The sequence below is a fragment of the Barbus barbus genome (assembly GCF_936440315.1).
Source record: "Barbus barbus genome assembly, chromosome: 23".
NCBI lineage: Eukaryota > Metazoa > Chordata > Actinopteri > Cypriniformes > Cyprinidae > Barbus > Barbus barbus.
The window spans coordinates 18,284,522-18,304,893 of NC_136751.1; the positions used below are offsets into that span (position 1 = coordinate 18,284,522).

Here is a 20,372-nt window from a genome sequence, read left to right on the forward strand (position 1 = left end):
TCCTAAGGAAAGCTCATTTTGGGACTGGCTTGTAGTGGCTGAAATTCTGTACCAAGGCTGAATTTCGGGAAAAAGACTTCAGATACAGGACTAGGGACCACTTAGGCCTATATAAAAGCATCCAAAAAACAGCATGTCATGGGACCTTTAATGAATAATGAAACATTATTTTTTAAGGTGTCCTTGGTACACGCTACATGTACTTACATTGTGGAACTACCTTTTTGAATAAACATAAATTGATGTGTGAAGCAATAATTTAGGGCACAAAATGGTAATTTAATGTGCACATGATCTGCTTTGTGACAGAAAAATGAATTTTCCCATTACTAAAAAATATACACACACAAACACACACAATGAATGAGAATACAGTTTGTAACAAGTTTATTAAGAAACAAATCAAACATAACACTTCAGTTAACAGTCCTCCTTGCTTAAAATTAAAAACAGAAAAAGAGCTAAAACCAAAGACCATATAAAAGCATTCCCACTTCTTTAGGGGGGCAAAGGGGAAAAGGAAAGCAATATCAATACAGAAATACACATTTCATCATAGCGGAACCTGATAATGAAACAAACGTACACCTGCATCAATAACTTAAAACAATTAAGAAAATAAACATTTTATTTATTCATTCATTAAAAAAGAGCCATCCACTACCTGGTGTGTACTGTATTTTCCCTTAATGCCAGCATTAAGTAAAGGGGTGAGAGAGAAACAAACAGAGGGCCAGCAAAGGTTACTTCTTTGATACACAGCATAAGACACACCTAGTGGCAGTAAGTTGATCTGCGAGACTAATTAAAACAGGACTGTTTTGCAGACTCTGGTTTGGTCAAGTTCTCTGTCTCTGGCATATTCAAAATATATCCAGACCTCAATAACCTCCTGGTGCCCAGTCTCTGACCATTGTGTGGTATGAAAGCCCACTCCAACTATATAAAGCTTTAACGTTCTACTAAACCAACAATAGATTTTCCTCAACACATGAACTTGCTCTCTATAAATAAGGTCTCATTTGTGATTATTTGGTTTAAGCTAGAGGTAGGCCGTACCTTCTGACTTCAGCATCCCACCCAAAAAAAATTATTGGCCTTAAATCCTTACCATTGGATGTGGTAAATAAAAAGCAACATAGAAACGATGCATTGTTAAATATTATGTTCAAAATTAAATGTCATCGGATGGCAATTTGTGATTCTGTTTATGTCATGTTCTTGTTCTGTTACAAGCTTTAAAGATAGAGTAACTTGGTTTCTAACCCGTCTTTCCTTCCCTACTTTCCTTTCCCTTTATCACTGATTTTCCTTTAACAACTAACATCCAATCCAACTGCACTGACTGTCCCAAAGCACTAAATCATCTTAAACAGATTAGGACCTTTGACCAAAGGGCACACTAATGTCCTCTATTTGACCCGGTGGAGAATAATGTTTATCCCAGTTTTATGATTATACTTACTTGCATATATAATAACAAAGGCAGATGTAAAAATGTTCAGGAATTGTCTGGAAGTGACAGAGTTAGTAATATTACTGTCAATTTTTCTTTACGACTCCTATCTGAGTGTTAAAAAAAGTCATATCTGGTATATATTGTAAATTGCACAAATTCACCTGGTTTTATAAGAATGGAGGGAGTTTTAATGTCAAAATCTCATTAAAAACTAAAGAAAACAGAGAGGGAAATAATGTAGTAATATTTTACGAAGTGAAAAACTCTCCATTTTGGAGAATTATCTTCAATGACAGAAAAAAATTATAAATTTTAAGAATTCCTGAATAAATCAGCCTGTGCAGCAAAACACTGCTTAAAAGAAACTAAATGGGTAAAACATTGACGTTAATAAAAGAAAAAGCAGATGTAGGGTGAAAAACTGAATCTCTGCCTCATTTTGTGTAGAGTACACTCAGAGTAACACTGACCTCAATATTCACTTCCTGCTTCTCAGTTCACGTACATAGCATGCTTCAACTGACTGTTACAGGAAGAGAGTGGAAGGCAGAGCACATGGAGAAGAATGGTAGAAGAAAAGACCTCCTGGTTCACAACATCAGCAGCCTCTTTCTTGATTTTAGACATAAAAAAACTAATTCTACTTCTACTGCACAAATCTACCTAGTGACGTTTACTAGTTTTTCCTACGAAGCACAAGGACAGACATGTCAGATATATAGAGGAAATGAACATACAAAAAGTAAACTTCCTGACTTTCACACACAATACGAATAAAATAATTAAAAAATGCCATTTCATTACAATAGGATAAAATAAGATGTCTTGCATAGGGGGTACAAGAGCAAACATAGGTAGGAAAACCATGCATGCCGAAAGGCGATATGGGGGACTTAAACTGAACGTATCACATAGTGCAAAAATCCCAAGAAGAAACGAGGGACTATATCAAATGCGAATGAATCTCTGACTCACATCAATACCAGCCCAGCCCAACCCACCCAGCCCCTTCACCAAACATCCCATCCGAAAATCCCCACCGGTGTGGACTTTGGTCTGTCCTTTGATAAACAAGGCATCAGGAGATGAGATTGCCGTGGTGTTGGAGGTCTTATGACCCTATCCCTGCCCACTTCGGTGAATGCCGCTAGCGCATCTTGTGATCATCAGTGTTGCCCATGTTGGAGCCAGGGCTGGGGTCCTGCTGTCGCCTGGGCTGGGTCATCACACACACACAGTCACACATGCAAAAACGTGCACAAACACCCACACAACCCAACAAACAAACCGAGACAGAGACAGAATACAGTTAAAATGGTTGTGCTATGCTTGAGTCGCTCACATGTTAGTTCTCAAACTAACAAACACAATACCAGTAATAGGTTGCAGGAAACATGCAATTGCTCTTTGTGTCCAGCAGGGGACGGCATAGATCAACTTCAGTCTAGACGCTAAAAATTGAGCTGCTTTTTTTGGTTGAAATGGCAGACATTAGTCATTAGTCAGGGGGAAGAGTCTTCAAATCACTAGCCTTAAAAATAAAGATATGACTGATGGCCTTGTCACAGATACATATGTTTATGTGCCTATGTCTAAATCTCTCTCTGACATAGATGTCTGAGCACAGACAGGGCAGACGGACGGACAGACAGACAGGCAGACGGTGAGAGAAAGATAGACGAAGAGGCAGACATAGAGTATCTCACATAGTGTGAGGTCATCATCTGTGGAACTGGCGATTATAGCACGTTCTAACCCTAGAGCTATGCAAGGCTGTTTAAACTCGACCCGACGTCTGGGAATCCCATCTTTAAGTGTACGCATTAACAGATGAAGCTGTTATAGCTGTCATACGCACATCAACAAAGCAGTCTGGTGCATAAACTCACTGTAAACAATACGCTTTAGCTAGATGATTTCGATGGACTGCAGAATTAAATGTATTTGTCTAGTGACGTTATTTATACACTACCGTTCAAAGGTTTGAGATGAGAACGATTTTTGGTAACACTTTATTTCGATAGTCCACTTTAGACATTCTACTAACAGTAAGTAACTTTGCAACTACATGTCAACTAGCAGTCATTAGAGTATTAGTAGACTGCCTGCTTAATATCTTCTAACACTTTATTTTGATGGGTCCACAACATACAACATACTGAGTATTAGAAACTTTGCAAGTATATGTCAACTTATTCTACTAACCCTAAACCTGCCCTACTGAGAGTTAGTAGACATGTAGGTGCAAATTAATGAGAATTAGTTGACATGTAGTTACAAAGTTACTTATAGTTAGTAGAATGTCTAAAGTGGACTATCGAAATAAAGTGTAACCAGATTTGTTTTTTTTGTTTTTTTCCCAGCATTAAATTGCTTCTTTATGATGAATCGCTTGTTGTATTCCTCATTTGTAAGTCGCTTTGGATAAAAGTATCTGCTAACTGAATTAATGTAAGTGTGACAGTAAAGACATTTATAATGTTACAAAAGATATCTGCTTCAAATAAATGCTGTTCTTTTGAACTTTGTACTCAAAGAATTCAGAAAATAATATATATATATATCACGGTTTACACACAAAAAAATTAAATAGCACAACTGTTGTCAACATTGATAAAAATGTTACTTGAGCACCAAATCAGCATATTAAAATGATTTCTGAATGATCGTTTGACACAGAAGACTGGAGTAATGACTGCTAAAAATTCGGCTTTGCCATCACAAGAATAAATTACATTTTACAATAAATTAAGATAGACAAAAGTTATTCTAATTTGTAATAATATTTGACAATATTATTTTTTTACTGTATTTATTATGAGCCTTGGTGAACATCTTTTTCTTACTTTAGAAGTATATATATATATATATATATATATATATATGCGAACATGTATGTATTTCCTCCCCTGTTTTATTTTTTAAAAAGCATTTTGCAACAATAACATTTCTATGACAAAAAAGTAATATATGTATATATATATATATAATTTTTCTTTTATTCCTATTATTTCTGAAATGTTTGTTGCTTATGTATTTTTATATTTTAAAACAAACGTGATATGAGACAATAATTTTTATTAAATATTACCCTGCTGAAGAAGAAGAAGAAGAAAACAATGCTTAAACCAACACAAACTGGTTTGCTGGTCTTAGCTGATTTCAGCTGGTCTCATAAGTTGCTGGGCAGCCAGATGTTCTACCACCATAACCAGCTGAAAAATACCTAAAACCCCTGTAAAAACCAGCCAACAGGCCAGGCTGACCAGGCAATCCCAACAAACCAGATAGGTTTAAGTTTAAGTGTTTTTTGTGTTTTTTTTCCAGCAGGGCAGTAAATAATAAAAATGCTGCACAAAACCAGATGTTTTATATATATCTATAGGGTTTTATAAAGCACAAAAAGCATTTCTATATTTGCTCTGTAGTATTTAAGCTTTGAAAAAGTGTGTTTGTGTGGATGAGAGGACGCAGCATCGATCATACGGAGCCCAGCTGAAGCACTCTCCTGTACCACAAGTCAATAGTGCTTAGATTTTGCTGGGCAGACAGCGCTGCTAATGAAAAAGATCAATACTAATGATATATTAATACTTTCACTGGCCCAACATCACTCATGCTCTAATCCCACCTGCAGTAAAGGCCTGGGTTTCATGAAAAATGGCCTATCTATTTTTCATCCATCTCTTTAGCATCTATCACGCAGAAGGCCATTACACTCTTCGATATCTTTCAGCTTTGATTCGCCCCCTTGGACTCCCTGCATAGACAAACAGTGAGGCAACCGCATTAAGACACGCCGAGAGAACAAGTAAGTGTTTACGCACAGCGAATGTTCCTTTTTGTCTCTCGGTGAGGTCATAAGTGATTTTGAAGTCTGTAAATGCATTGTTCGTCCTTTCGAAACGAACCTGGCCCACTTTCCCAGAAAACGCTGGCTTTCTTCTGATCCAGACTGCTATTGTGCTGGTTTTTATCGAATTACAGATGATGGAGTTTGAGATTTGACCACAGCTATGTGACCATTGTACAGCGTGAAGGCTCAAGGTACGATCCGAACTCGAGTATTATTCGCTTTCCAAAATAAAGCCGACAGAACCACACAGTTCGAAAACAAGCTCTGAATGAGGATAAAGACAATTTGGTTGAACTGCAGTATTATTTATGTACTACACGATTAAAAATAAAGGTTCTGATGGGTTCTGAACATCCATAGAACCTTTGCATTAAACACAAGGTTTTTAGTGGAAAAGTTTCTTTAGATTATTAAAATGTTCTTTTCAGTGAGAAAAAAATTGTTATTTTCAGATCTTTTCATTGAAATGTTCTTTGGGGAAACAAAAATGATTCCTTTTTGGAATTTTTAAGTGCTTACCATTTAAAAGTTTGGAGGTAGTAAGAATTTTTAAAAGAAATAATACTTTTATTAAGCAGGGATGCATTAAATTGCTCAAGTGTGACAGTAAATACATTTATAATGTTAAAATGCTGTTCCTATGCATCGTGGAGATTAATATTTGTCCTCAACTATGCTGCGTCGTACAATATGTAACGCAAAGGCTAGAGGTTCGATCCTAGCTCAAGTGTTATTCGCTTTCCAAAATAAAGCAGTGCAGCTCGAAAACAAGCTCTGAACGAGGGTCAGACTCCACACTGCTGGGATGAGAAAGCATGAATTATAGAATAATTACAGGGTTTCATTTTTCCACCGCTCACAGTGACTTTGAGCTTTGAGGGAAAACATTTGGCCCATGAGTCACAGATCGCCTGACTGCAATGAGTAAGAAATTTGATTTTCATAAGCAGCCAGATCTATTTAAAAAAGAGACCTTGGCATGATTGATTTTGGAAGAGAGGATGAAGAGTGTGCAAAGGAACGCCTGAGGGTGTAGATTAGGAGGGAGGAATATAAAGGCGGCGGTTCATAAGGGGAATCTTTCTGGTCATGTGCTGCCAAGCTGTGTCTGAGAGCTCCCAGAGGGCTTTGCAGCAGGGGAGTGGGTGGGCGGGGCAGTGAGGAATCTTGGGATAGAAATCTGGTCTCCATTACAGAGGTCTGAGAAGAGCGAGCTGGGGTCTCTCACGCCGATAGAACGTTTTTTAGCGATTGCTGTATTAGACTCGCAGCTCAAAGTTGCTTATAGAAGCCTGAAATCTCACTCGTTTATAGAAACACACACCTACAGTACCCACTAACACATACAGACACAGTAAACACACACACACACACACATACACACACACACAGAGTAGAATACATAAAGACACAGAGATGCTCTTTCATGCAAATGCTCTTGTGAAACACACACTCACGTACACACACTTACAGACAGACACGGTTTAGTGCATGACACAAGGATAGAGAGAAGCAGAGGAGACAGACCCTGGTCCTTGAAGGCCATCAGTCCCAGATTTTTGATGCCACAGGGTCCTAAAAAACACAATTTGGTTTTCATCTTAAGATTGCAGTTTGGATTGACTGTAGAATGATTATATTTGAGGACTTACAATGCAAAGACACTTCATGCACTAAGCCATGAGTAAACAAGTAAAGCACTTCAATAGCTTACACGTACACAAACTCACACATATGCATGCAAACATACAAAATCCTAAGAAACACACATGCCCTTCTTCATTATGCTTTTGTTCTGAATGATTTATAGTAAACAGAAAATCAAGGCAGCAGTTCACTACATAAAATCCTAAATTGTTGTCTTACCTCCTGAGTTATTAAATGACTGAGCTGTGCCATCGGCATCTGCTAAATGACAAGTGATCAAATCAGTATTGCCCCAGACAAGCTGTTTAGCTACGTCAAGAGCTCTCAAGACATCAGGGAACAGACAGAAATGTTGTTGAGGTGGCATTTATTTACCTGCTCCTGCAGTGCAATTTGGAAAGGAGACAGAATTCGCAACTACTGTTTTCATGTAAAAATGTCAAAGACTTTCAGAGATAGTCATTTTCATGTTGAAATGCTGTTTAGTAAGAATTAATGGAACCTTTAGGTTTAATTGATTTTATTACAAAATCAAGGATGCTAAAAAATAAATAATTACATTATTCCCATGACAAGTAATCACATAATAATATATATATATATATATATATATATATAGTTTAATTAATATAAACATATTTAGATATCACTTGTACTCTGATTTCGCCTTATAAAAAAACTGCACTTCAACAATTTCTTAAAATATTAATCATCTATGAGAATAATAATAATTACAAAAAAAATCCCTCAAAAGTCAAATGTCCGGATGCATTACAGTAATGACATATTTTAGGGAAAATGTGCTTAATTGTCATGAATAAATAATGTGACATTGCAGAAATGTCCTAATAATAGGCTTCATTTCCTTTATGCAAAATATTATGTTTTTATTTTGGGGTGAGATATGATCTAGACATGATTTTGTGAGATTAACCCTACCACTTTAGCTTGACCCATGAGAAAAGATGCCGGTGGCACCACTTAATCATCTGCCTGCTCGGGAGCTAACAAAAAATTGCATTTTCAGTGAACTGCTCCTTAAAGCATCAAATATTTTGGCAGTGGCTGTCAATCAAAATATTAGCAAGAGAAATTAGGTAAAGATTATGCATAAAAAGCACATACAGAAGTATTGTACATGCACAAGTGGAAAACACATGTACACATATGCACACACATAGTACACACACACACACACTCAGAAGTGAACGCCTTTAAACGTAAGAACATATCGGATTTTCAGCATGCACTAACTGATCGAAACTTCACATACTCATACACACATCCTCACTCACTCCAGCTCTCACCTCCATGTCCTCACGGTGCGAGCGATCCCTGTCCTCAAAATCACGGGTTCTTCTGCGGGCTTCCTCAAAGGCTGCCTGGGCTAGAGCATCCTCTTGCTGTATAAACACAAAAAGACAGGAAGCCAAGCAGTGGTCAATAATTTCTGATGTACATAAGGCATGAAACACATTTTGTCTGTACCTGTGCCCTCTCATCATCATATTCCAGACAACCCATCCCATCCAGACGCTGAAGATCAATCCAGCCTCTCCAGATCACACACACTCCATTCAAGATCATAGGAGCCTTCAGATAAACCTGCACACATACACAAACACATAGTTGTAATGGTTATTATGACATATGCATAGCACAATATCTTGCAAAAAAAAAAAAAAAAAAAAAAAAAAACATGAGAAAGAACCTGAAGATTTTTGTTGAATTTTCAGAGTATATTTAGTAGGGAAATTACAAGAAAAATGGTCTAATGCCCGAGTGATGTGAATCAATGACATGCCACACATTTGTTTAGTCCGTATCAATTAACTGATTGGAATTTTTTTTTTTTTAAATATTAGACCATCTTTTAAATATATGTATATTATATAACAAAAAAATTAATAACATGTAAAAAATACATAAATATGGACTCTAACTATCAATTAATAAATGTCTTAAAATATCAGATCATTTGACTTTTTATAACATAGGGAAAGGAAAAGACTACATTTCTAAGAACCTGGCACATGCATTTTAAACTTTTAAAATAATTTTCCTTTTCTTTATCTTACATGCTCTTATTGTCACTGATTCTTCTATAGACTACTATATGCCACAGATATAACTAACTCTCCAATAAATCCACCTACACAGAAACAACAAGCCTTTGGAACAGGTGAAATGCCATAACCACCTACTCCACAGTTGTAGCCGCATTTGAAAACCCCCTCTCAACGTCACACCCGGCCATACAATGGTTCATTTGAATTGTAAAACACTTTGTGAGTTATTCAGTGGAAGTTACTGCTAGCCTCAAAACTGGATATATTTGTGTTCTCTGAGGCTGATTTGTGACTGCGTGTTTTGAGTTTGAGCTCCATCAAGTTGATTCTTTATCGTCTATTTTCTATCTTAAAAACAATTTTATACACTATCATTTTCATTTCTATACTGTGTGAATACAGGTCCTTCTCAAAAAATTAGCATATTGTGATAAAGTTCATTATTTTCTGTAATGTACTGATAAACATTAGACTTTCATATATTTTAGATTCATTACAACACAACTGAAGTAGTTCAAGCCTTTTATTGTTTTAATATTGATGATTTTGGTATACAGCTCATGAAAACCCAAAAATCCTATCTCAAAAAATTTGCATATTTCATCCGACCAATAAAAGAATGGCCATTATGTTCATTTATGCACTCAATACTTGGTCGGGAATCCTTTTGCAGAAATGACTGCTTCAATGCGGCGTGGCATGGAGGCAATCAGCCTGTGGCACTGCTGAGATGTTATGGAGGCCCAGGATGCTTCGATAGCGGCCTTAAGCTCATCCAGAGTGTTGGGTCTTGCGTCTCTCAACTTTCTCTTCACAATATCCCACAGATTCTCTATGGGGTTCAGGTCAGGAGAGTTGGCAGGCCAATTGAGCACAGTAATACCATGGTCAGTAAACCATTTACCAGTGGTTTTGGCACTGTGAGCAGGTGCCAGGTCGTGCTGAAAAATGAAATCATCTCCATAAAGCTTTTCAGCAGATGGAAGCATGAAGTGCTCCAAAATCTCCTGATAGCTAGCTGCATTGACCCTGCCCTTGATAAAACACAGTGGACCAACACCAGCAGCTGTCATGGCACCCCAGATCATCACTGACTGTGGGTACTTGACACTGGACTTCAGGCATTTTGGCATTTCCCTCTCCCCAGTCTTCCTCCAGACTCTGGCACCTTGATTTCCGAATGACATGCAAAATTAGCTTGCATCCGAAAAAAGTACTTTGGACCACTGAGCAACAGTCCAGTGCTGCTTCTCTGTAGCCCAGGTCAGGTGCTTCTGCCGCTGTTTCTGGTTCAAAAGTGGCTTGACCTGGGGAATGCGGCACCTGTAGCCCATTTCCTGCACACGCCTGTACACGGTGGCTCTGGATGTTTCTACTCCAGACTCAGTCCACTGCTTCCACAGGTCCCCCAAGGTCTGGAATCGGTCCTTCTCCACAATCTTCCTCAGGGTCCGGTCACCTCTTCTCGTTGTGCTGCGTTTTCTGCCACACTTTTTCCTTCCCACAGACTTCCCACTGAGGTGCCTTGATACAGCACTCTGGGAACAGCCTATTCGTTCAGAAATTTCTTTCTGTGTCTTACCCTCTTGCTTGAGGGTGTCAATGATGGCCTTCTGGACAGCAGTCAGGTCGGCAGTCTTACCCATGATTGCGGTTTTGAGTAACGAACCGGGCTGATAGTTTTTAAAAGCCTCAGGAATCTTTTGCAGGTGTTTAGAGTTAATTAGTTGATTCAGATGATTAGGTTAATAGCTCGTTTAGAGAACCTTTTCATGATATGCAAATTTTTTGAAATAGGAATTTTGGGTTTTCATGAGCTGTTTGCCAAAATCATCAATATTAAAACAATAAAAGGCTTGAACTACTTCAGTTGTGTTGTAATGAATCTAAAATATATGAAAGTCTAATGTTTATCAGTACATTACAGAAAATAATGAACTTTATCACAATATGCTAATTTTTTGAGAAGGACCTGTATATCCCCTATAGCATTTTAAAACAAAACCAATCAGAGCGCCTTGTTATCACTAGTTTTATTTTGATTTCTCGAGTCTGCTATTAGTTTATAGCCCGTTAGCATCGGCAGCGTGGCTGCCGCTAATCTCGCTTACATTGCTAATACTCTATTCACACACATTACCATTGTTTCACTGTTACTTGCTTAAATGGCGGATTTGTGTCTACCTTTGAGTGCAGGTGAGGAAACATTCGAGCTGCATTTGGTGCAGCTGGAGCTGGAGGCCGTGGAGAAGCAGATCCGCAACCTGGTGGAGAAGCAAGCCCAGCTAAGAGAGCAGAGAGCCGCGCTGGAAACATCCCGGGCTGATGCTCACAAGTCCGGGGTAAGTATACAGCACGCTACTAACACTCCCACCACCTCTACTCTGTGTGTTTCTCTGTACAGGCCCTGTGCACCCAGGACGCAATCTTCCCAGATGTTTCTGTGCAGATACCCACGATCCTGAAGGGCGATGAGAGCATCAGCGCTGTCGTGCTGCATGCGGGGGTTAACGACACCAAGCTGCGGCAGACGGAGACACTGAAGAGGGACTTCAGGAGTCTGATCGAAACGGTACGAAGCACATCGCCCGCGACGACGATCATCGTGTCAGGACCGCTTCCCACGTATCGACGAGGACACGAAAGGTTCAGTAGACTTTTTTCTTTAAACGAATGGTTATTGTCATGGTGTAAAGAACAGAAACTGCTCTTCGTTAATAATTGGAATCTTTTCTGGGAGCGTCCTAGGCTTTTCCGTGCTGATGGCCTGCACCCCAGCAGAGTCGGAGCGGAACTCCTGTCGGACAGCATCTCCAGGACGCTACGCTCCATCTGACTAGTAAGCCAATTCTCAAATAACTGCTATGATGACTTTTGTTCTACCCACTTAAAAGATAGAAGTACTTGCGTTGTCCAATCTATACAGACTGTGTCTGTTCCCCGAATAGCGAGGTCAAAATATAAATTTAATGCAGGATCTAGAAAAAATCTGATCGTGATTAAACCAGAAGAACGCAAAATAAATGAACAAAAACAATTTTTAAAGCTTGGGCTCCTAAACATTAGATCACTCGCACCCAAAGCAGTTATTGTAAATTAAATGATCACAGATAATAATTTTGATGTACTCTACCTGAACGAAACCTGTCTTAAAACAAATGAATATTTTGGTCTAAATGAGTCTACTCCACCAAGCTACTGTTATAAACATGAGCCCCGTCAAACTGGTCGTGGCGGTGGTGTGGCAACAATATATAGTGATATTCTCAATGTTACTCATAAAACAGGATACAGGAGGTTTAACTCATTCGAAATACTTCTGCTTAATGTTACACTGTTAGATATGCAAAAGAAATCTCTCCTATCTCTTGCTCTGGCTACTGTGTATAGACCACCAGGGCCATATACAGATTTCCTAAAAGAATTTGCAGATTTCCTCTCAGATCTATTAGTTAATGTTGATAAAGTGCTAATTGTCAGAGATTTTAACATTCATGTTGATAATACAAATGATGCATTAGGACTTGCGTTTACTGACCTAATAAACTCTTTTGGAGTCAAGCAAAACGTCACCGGGCCCACTCATCGTTTTAATCATACGCTAGATTTAATTATATCGCATGGAATTGATCTTACCGATATAGATATCATACCTCAAAGTGATGATGTTACTGATCATTTCCTTGTATCGTGCATGCTGCGTATTACTAATATTAATTATATGGCTGCGCGTTATCGTCCGGGCAGAACTATTGTTCCAGCCACCAAAGACAGATTCACAAATAACCTGCCTGATCTATCTCAACTGCTCTGTGTAACCATAAATACACATGAACTAGACGAAGCAACATGGGCACTATCTTCTCTAATACATTAGAAGCTGTTGCCCCCCTCAAATTGAAAAACGTTAGAGAAAAACGTACTGCGCCATGGTGCAACAGTTATACCCATTCTCTCAAGAAAGAAACTCGTAATCTTGAGTGCAAATGGAGAAAAACTAACTTGGAAGTTTTTAGAATTGCATGGAAAAACAGTATTTCCAGCTATAGACAGGCTCTACAAGCTGCCAGGGTAGAGCATATCCGCAAAATCATAGATAATAACCAAAACAATCCAAGGTTTTTATTTAGCACAGTGGCTAGATTAACAAATAAACAGAACCCACCCGATCTAAATATTCCCTCACAGTTTAATAGTAATGAATTTCTTTACTGATAAAATAGATAACATCATAAATACAATATCAAATGTAGATTCCACTGCGTCTCGTATTTCAGCTTCATTCATCGCACCCAAAGAAAAACTGCAGTGCTTTACAACGATAGGACAGGAAGAGCTAAATAAACTTACCAGTGCATCTAAACCAACAACCTGTTTATTAGATCCTGTACCCACTAAACTACTGAAAGAGTTGTTACCTGTAGAAGAAGAACCGCTTCTCAATATTATTAACTCATTGTTATCTTTAGGTCATGTCCCAAAACCATTCAAGCTGGCGGTTATTAAGCCTCTTATTAAGAAACCACAACTAGATTCTAATGAACTGGCAAATTACAGACCCATTTCAAATCTTCCGTTTATGTCTAAAATTTTAGAAAAAGTTGTGTCTGCTCAATTGTGCTCCTTCTTGCAAAAAAATTATCTCTATGAAGAATTTCAGTCAGGTTTCAGGACTCACCATAGTACGGAAACTGCACTTGTTAAAATTACAAATGACTTGCTTCTTGCTTCAGACCAAGGCTGTATCTCATTGCTAGTATTACTTGATCTTAGTGCTGCGTTCGACACTATAGACCATGACATACTCATAGATCGATTACAAAACTATACTGGTATGCAAGGGCAGGCTTTAAGATGGTTTAGATCCTACTTGTTCGATCGCTACCACTTTGTTCATTTAAATGGGCAGTCATCTCAATTATCACCAGTAAAGTATGGAGTACCACAAGGATCTGTCCTAGGTCCTCTGCTATTTTCAATATACATGTTGCCTCTTGGTAATATTATTAGAAAATACGGGATTAGTTTTCATTGTTATGTTGATGATACTCAACTATATATTTCAACAAGACCAGATGAAACTTCTAAACTAAGCTAATAGATTTTGTAAAAAATTTAAAAGATTGGATGATTAAATTCAGATAAGACAGAGATATTACTTATTGGACCAAAAAACAGTACACAGAATCTCTTGGATTACAATTTGCAACTAGATGGATGCACTGTTACATCCTCTAAAGTCAACAATCTGGGTGTTATATTAGACAGCAACTTGTCCTTTGAAAATCATATTTCCCATGTTACAAAAACAGCATTCTTCCATCTTAGAAACATTGCCAAGCTTCGAAACATGCTACCTGTTTCTGATGCAGAAAAGCTAGTTTATGCATTCATGACCTCTAGACTGGACTATTGTAATGCACAGCTAGGTGGTTGTCCTGCATCTTCAATAAACAAGCTACAGATAATCCAAAATGCAGCGGCTAGAGTTCTTACCAGGTCAAGAAAATATGATCATATTACCCCAATTTTACAGTCTCTGCACTGCCTATTAGGCCCTAAATGGTTTAGCTCCTGCGTACATACCTTGTCTTCTACCACGCTACAATCCAACCCGCTCCCTAAGGTCGCAAAACTGTGGACTTTTGGTAGTACCTAGGATAGCAAAGTCGACTAAAGGAGGTAGAGCTTTTTCACATTTGGCTCCCAAACTCTGGAATAGCCTTCCTGATAACGTTCGGGGTTCAGACACACTCTCTCTGTTTAAATCTAGATTAAAGACACATCTCTTTAGCCAAGCATTCACATAATGCATCTTATAATCTTGTACTGCAGTTATATCTGATCAAATGTACATTATTATTATTCTTTAGCTTGGGTTGAACAAATCATTTTTGCTTAGATGGAACAGCAGCTACGCTAATTATGTCTCTATTTGTTTCCCTGTTTCTGCCACGGGATTAACATCCCGTGGTAACTAGGAATTACAGAAGCTTCAGTCTGGATCCAACCCTTAAATGATCTGAGATGACCGATCCCCTTAGAAAAGATAATGCCAACCCCTCAGAGGACCTCAGAGGATGCCAACGCTCAGACAACAAACAGAATTACCAAATTTTGCCATAAGTTAAATATATTAAGGTTCTGAAATATATAAATATATTGTGGAAACTTAATTTCCTGTAGAGCTGCTTTGCAATGATTTGTATCGTAAAAAGCGCTATACAAATAAACTTGAAACTTGATATACATACACACATGTAACCATTACAACTTTTTCTCTTTCTTCCTGTCCTACCTCAGTCTCAGCCCAGCCAAAGAGTATAGGGCAGCCTCCAATGTTTGCTTCCTGTGATGAGAGTGTTTATTTATAGGGGCCAGCGTAGTAGAGTAAGGGTACACCGATGCAGAGACAGGCAAAGCCTGTCTGAATTTATTTATACTGAGCATGGCCAACGAGTGCAACGCGGGCGAACATATGATTGCATCCGTGTGTGAGAGTCAGAGGATGGTGGGGGGGCTATGTATAAGACAAGGTGGACAAAGAGTGAGAGAGATGTTGAGAATGTGGAGACAGGGGTATATGACTGTCTGTCTGGCTCAGAGCCACAGGAATATCACATCTCTGCCACGGAGGAATCCAGGCTGAGACAAAAGTGTGCAGTCTGTCGGTCTGTGGGTGCTGTTTATTTCTGTAACTGCAGTGAAAGGGGCCAGCTATAAATGCATACACATATGCACGTATCCTCAGCGTTACCCGCCAAAACCAACCCGAGTCACCAAATAAGAGCGAAGTTCCACCGTGCTGCTCCAAAAAGCAGAGGAACACAGGAACACTGCAGTGTGTTGTTGGATACTCAAAGTCCCCCACTGGGCGCTGGTGACAGCTGGAGCGACCTGCCAGACAAACAAACTCTGCCAAAGCAGACACAACATGAGCTCTTTACTGCCATCCTTTAAGCATCCGTGTGTGTGGAGGAACTGCTTTTGGAGTCAGATTAGAGGGTAAACGGCTCTCTGCCCTGGTTTCATACCCACTAAATTCACCACACTGATGTGAATGGTGTCTAGCATAAATATAGCTCACCAATTCACTTATCAAACACTAACTTTTACTATTCATGAAAAAGGCACATGGTTTAATAAATATACACTAATGTTTAAAAGTTTTTGAAAGAAGTATTTTATGCTCACCAAGGTTGCATTTATGTTTCATCCAAAATACTGAAAAAATACAGTGAAATGTTATTACAATTTAAAATAAATTTGAATATATTTTAGAATGTAATGTATTCCAGAGAAGGCGCAGCTGAATTTTCAACTGAAGATTGTTAAAGGCCACTTTAATGGCATTAAAGTGAAGTCATCACAGATGTATAAACACCAATGTAGCTCTTGCCTGAAGATATTTACTGTTTTGCAACCACTTAAAGGCCACTATTATGAATGACACTGATGAAATGTTTACCAAAATCAAAAGATAAACCACAACTGTGCTACAGGTGTAAATAACAAAGACACGAGACAAGGAGTCTCATTAGAATCAATGATTCAATAAACCACTACTGTTAGAGTCGTGGAGTAGCAGTAGCGCATGTTCACAGCACATTAGAGCTGTGTTGCTCCCACAGGAATACAAACTTGAATCATTAAATAAATAAATAAATCAGTAAATAAAAACAAAATCCAGAATATCACTATTTAATTTGTTTTTATTTATTATGGCTGCTGCTGCTGCAAAAAAAAAAAGTAAGCTTTTAATCTTTCAAAAAGTATTTCCATGTGTATAAACACCTCAGATGTTAAAATATGAAGTTCCAAAAAGTGATGTGAAAAAACATGTCAGTGTTTTCACACCTGAGGAAACGGCAGCTTTCCTGTCAGCAGTGAAGGGCTTTTCTGACTATGTTCCCTTTCGAAACAACCTCGCTGGAACGGTTTCCCAAGCACAGCTCCGTCTACCTCTTCCACCCCCACACCTGCCCTCCTGAAACTCCTTCCCCATGTTTCCTTACAGGATGTGCCGTAGGCTGTGATCTGTGTCCCCCTCAGCAGTAAAATGCAGGTAGGAAAAATAAAGCTTGCACAGCTCTGCAGCTGTTTAACTAAACGATCTGAATGAAATCATATCCTTAGCCGCACTGTGATTTTAAATGAAAACATGCCGGACTGTGAATACTCATGTAGAGATAATACTGGGAAAATTATACAATGTAATTAAAGAGCACATTTACAACAAACTGCTGAGGAATCAAAAAAACATCATCTTCCAAACATAGCAGAAATATGATATCTCAGAGGGACAAAAGGAAAATCGCCTGTTTCTGAGAAGCACGGCACAATGGGCCATACATCTTAAATAAATGCTGAATGCGAATCTGAACCTACATGCATTTTTATAATTTCGGATTGTTTTGCTCACTCATCTGTCCAACTCAAACAGTTTCTTCTCCCAACAAATACAGGCCTTATAGCCATTAATAACATATTTAAAAAGCCTTCCTGGGTTTCATCCAGAAAGAACATTCATAACTCCATCAGCCTAAACACACAGTTTTCATTGGGACCGAGCCAACAATGCAGACATATGAGAAAATCAGTTCTTTTTCTCTCTTCCTCTGCTGTTTTTCATTGGGTATTTCTAGAAGGTGATGAGTAGTCAAGCCACCCCCTGAGGACTGGTGAAGAACTAGGTAAAAGAGCTGGGATGGATGGGTAGTTACGTCCAAGTCGTGGTTCACTTGTGTTTGTGAATTGTTTATGTGGTCCTAAAGTAGTTCCTCTAGGAAGACTGCAGGTCTTTGTTTCTTCATAGTTTTACTTGTGTAATGTGATGTATTTTTGAACAAGAAAACTATGTTGGGTGGGACTTGATTTTTTTCCCATTGGGAATTAATTAGATGGGAAAAGTGGGCGATACATAGCAGAATGCAGCCAGACCAAACGCAAGTTTGCTAAAACTTGTCCATTCAGAAGAGGAGCAAGTTAAAACAAACAATCATTCATTAAAAGAACAATTATTCATTAATTAAAAATTACAATCAGACATTAAAAAACAATTATTATAGAATATATTGAGATATGTTTATACACTAATCAAAAGTTTGGGGTCGGTAAGATTTTATAATGTTTTTGTAAGTCTGTTATGCTCAGCAAGGCTTTATTTTGTCAAAAATATAACAAAAACTAATATTGTGAAATGTATATTGTATATATGGTATTATATATGATATATACAACCCGATCTCATGAAAGTGCATATAAATAATACGCCAAATAAAAACAAAAACTCGTGGTATTTATACGCAAAAATGGACTTTGGCGTGTATATGCTACACGATGGGTAGGATTAGGGTTGTGGGGTAGATGCGTATCATATGTACATGAAAACTGCGTATCATATGCACGGCAACAAATTTCGTATCATATGCACGCCAAACACGTGCGCATCATATGAATGCCAAAGTCCATTTTTGCGTATCAATACGTTCTTATTTGGCGTACTATTTATACGCATTTTCATGAGACCGGGCTCATTATTAACATATTGGCTGTTTTAGTACTTATAAAGCACATATTCTGCATGTCCATATTCTACATCCCTAATCCTACCCAATACCTAAATTTAACAACTACATTACTAACTATTAATAAGCAGCAAATTAGGAGTTTATTGAGGCAAAAGTCATAGTTAATGGTTTGTTAATGGCAATTATTGGATTCTAAAATAAAGTGTGACCTATTATATATATGATATTACACCATTATAGTAAAATGTTCTAAGATCTGTGAATATGATATGAATATGAAGAGCAAGTCACAACATATAATTAAACAAAGCTAGCAATCATGCTAGATTTAAAGCAAAAGCAAGTTACATTACAACTCAAAGAACATTTAGAAAACACTACAAACAACTTAGTGAGTCTACAATCTGGGACCTATAAAGACCATGGGCCATATTTAGCCAATAAACACGTGTGAGAGATGTCAGAGGTGGCCGTCAAAGGGAAAGACTGTGGAGGTACAGTAGACGGCGGTGCTGGGTGGGGCAGCTGTAAGGATAAGACACAGAGGATCTGTGTGTGTTTGTGGAGCTGAGCAGAGGCGGGAGGGTGTGTGAGAGCACGAGTAAACACTGGGATTGAATTCAGCCGCGGAGGCTTTTGATTCAGACAGCCAAAACAATCCCGGGCCCTGCATACAGCCTATAGGCCCCAGACAAGACAGACGGGTTTACATGCATCTGTTCATCTACCTCTCTCTCTCTCTCCTGCCCTCTATATCGCTCTCTTTTCCTCTGTGTCTGGCTCTCTTTGCAGTTGCTAGATTAAGTAAACAGTCATCGTACCTGTAGCGATTTAAAAATGTGGGTCTCACTGATGTCTTTTGTCTGTGTCACTGTGCCATGACTGAGTCAGAGCGACTTCAAAGTCTCTTTCTTTCTTGCAAACAATGGCGCAGTCAGAGAGAGCAGTCTGAACATGTTCGTACCCCAGAGTTTACATGTACGTACTAGTGTGTTGAGACATGAGGGAGATATGCACAGCAAATTAAGTTTATTAACTATAAATACACACACCGTCTCTCTGTGCTAAAGTGAAATCTGTAAGTAGTGGGCTGATTTCTCACCATGCATTTATAGAGATTATGATACGATTGTTAGTGAGTCAGCAGTTCAGTCACTCCCAACAGATGAGCGTGGCATCAACTAGCATTCAAATATCATGGATTTGCATATTTATCCACAATTTTTTATGGCTACCACACGGTCATTTTGAAAGTGTATATAACAGGAAATAAAGTGACCAATAGGAATTAAACGAAGTTGTGATTCAAAGCAATTCAGAAAGTTAGAAGCAGAAAAATTATGCTGCCCAAGGCTTCATTTACAGTATTTCCAAAAATAAATAACTGCTTTCTTTATGTTTTCATATGTCAATTATTTGTGTGATGTCAAGGATGAATTTTCAGCAGCTTTTACTCCAGTCTTCAGTGTCACATGATCATTCTAGTATGCTTAATTGATGCTCATTTTTTTAAACATTTCAAAAAATGTATTTAAAACACTTTTTCATTCAGGAGCAAAACAAGCGAATGAGTCAATGAATCATGCATTCTACTGATTCATTCAAAAATGTTGATTCAGGCAGAACGAAAACATACAAAAAAACTATAACAATAATGTGACTAGAATAATATAATTACTCCATAATAACTTATTGTTTATTGTAGTGTTACTTACTGAACTGTTGTATAAACAACAACACAGTTTATATAATTTTCCTTACATCAGATATCATAGCCATGTGGAAATACAGCACTCTTGTTCAAGGAATAT

The 20,372-nt window shown here is 38.2% G+C and overlaps 1 protein-coding gene across 6 annotated transcripts in view; it reads right to left on the reverse strand.

Annotated features, from left to right (window-relative positions):
• Positions 1-372: 372 nt before the first annotated feature.
• The window catches only part of LOC306843314 (core-binding factor subunit beta), a 45,547-nt gene continuing 25,547 nt past the window's right edge, over positions 373-20,372 (reverse strand). Inside the window, exons 4-8 of one of the 6 annotated variants that reach the window (XM_079374714.1) lie at positions 8,451-8,567; positions 8,270-8,365; positions 7,182-7,220; positions 6,843-6,890; positions 373-2,675 (exon numbers count right to left, since the gene is read on the reverse strand). In XM_079374714.1, the coding sequence (XP_079230840.1) occupies positions 6,861-6,890; positions 7,182-7,220; positions 8,270-8,365; positions 8,451-8,567 (282 nt within the window). In that variant the 3' untranslated portion in view covers positions 373-2,675; positions 6,843-6,860. Of the gene's footprint in view, positions 2,676-6,842; positions 6,891-7,181; positions 7,224-8,253; positions 8,366-8,450; positions 8,568-20,372 lie in introns of all 6 variants that reach the window. The other 5 variants (XM_079374718.1, XM_079374716.1, XM_079374717.1 and 2 more) reach the window with 5 other exon arrangements.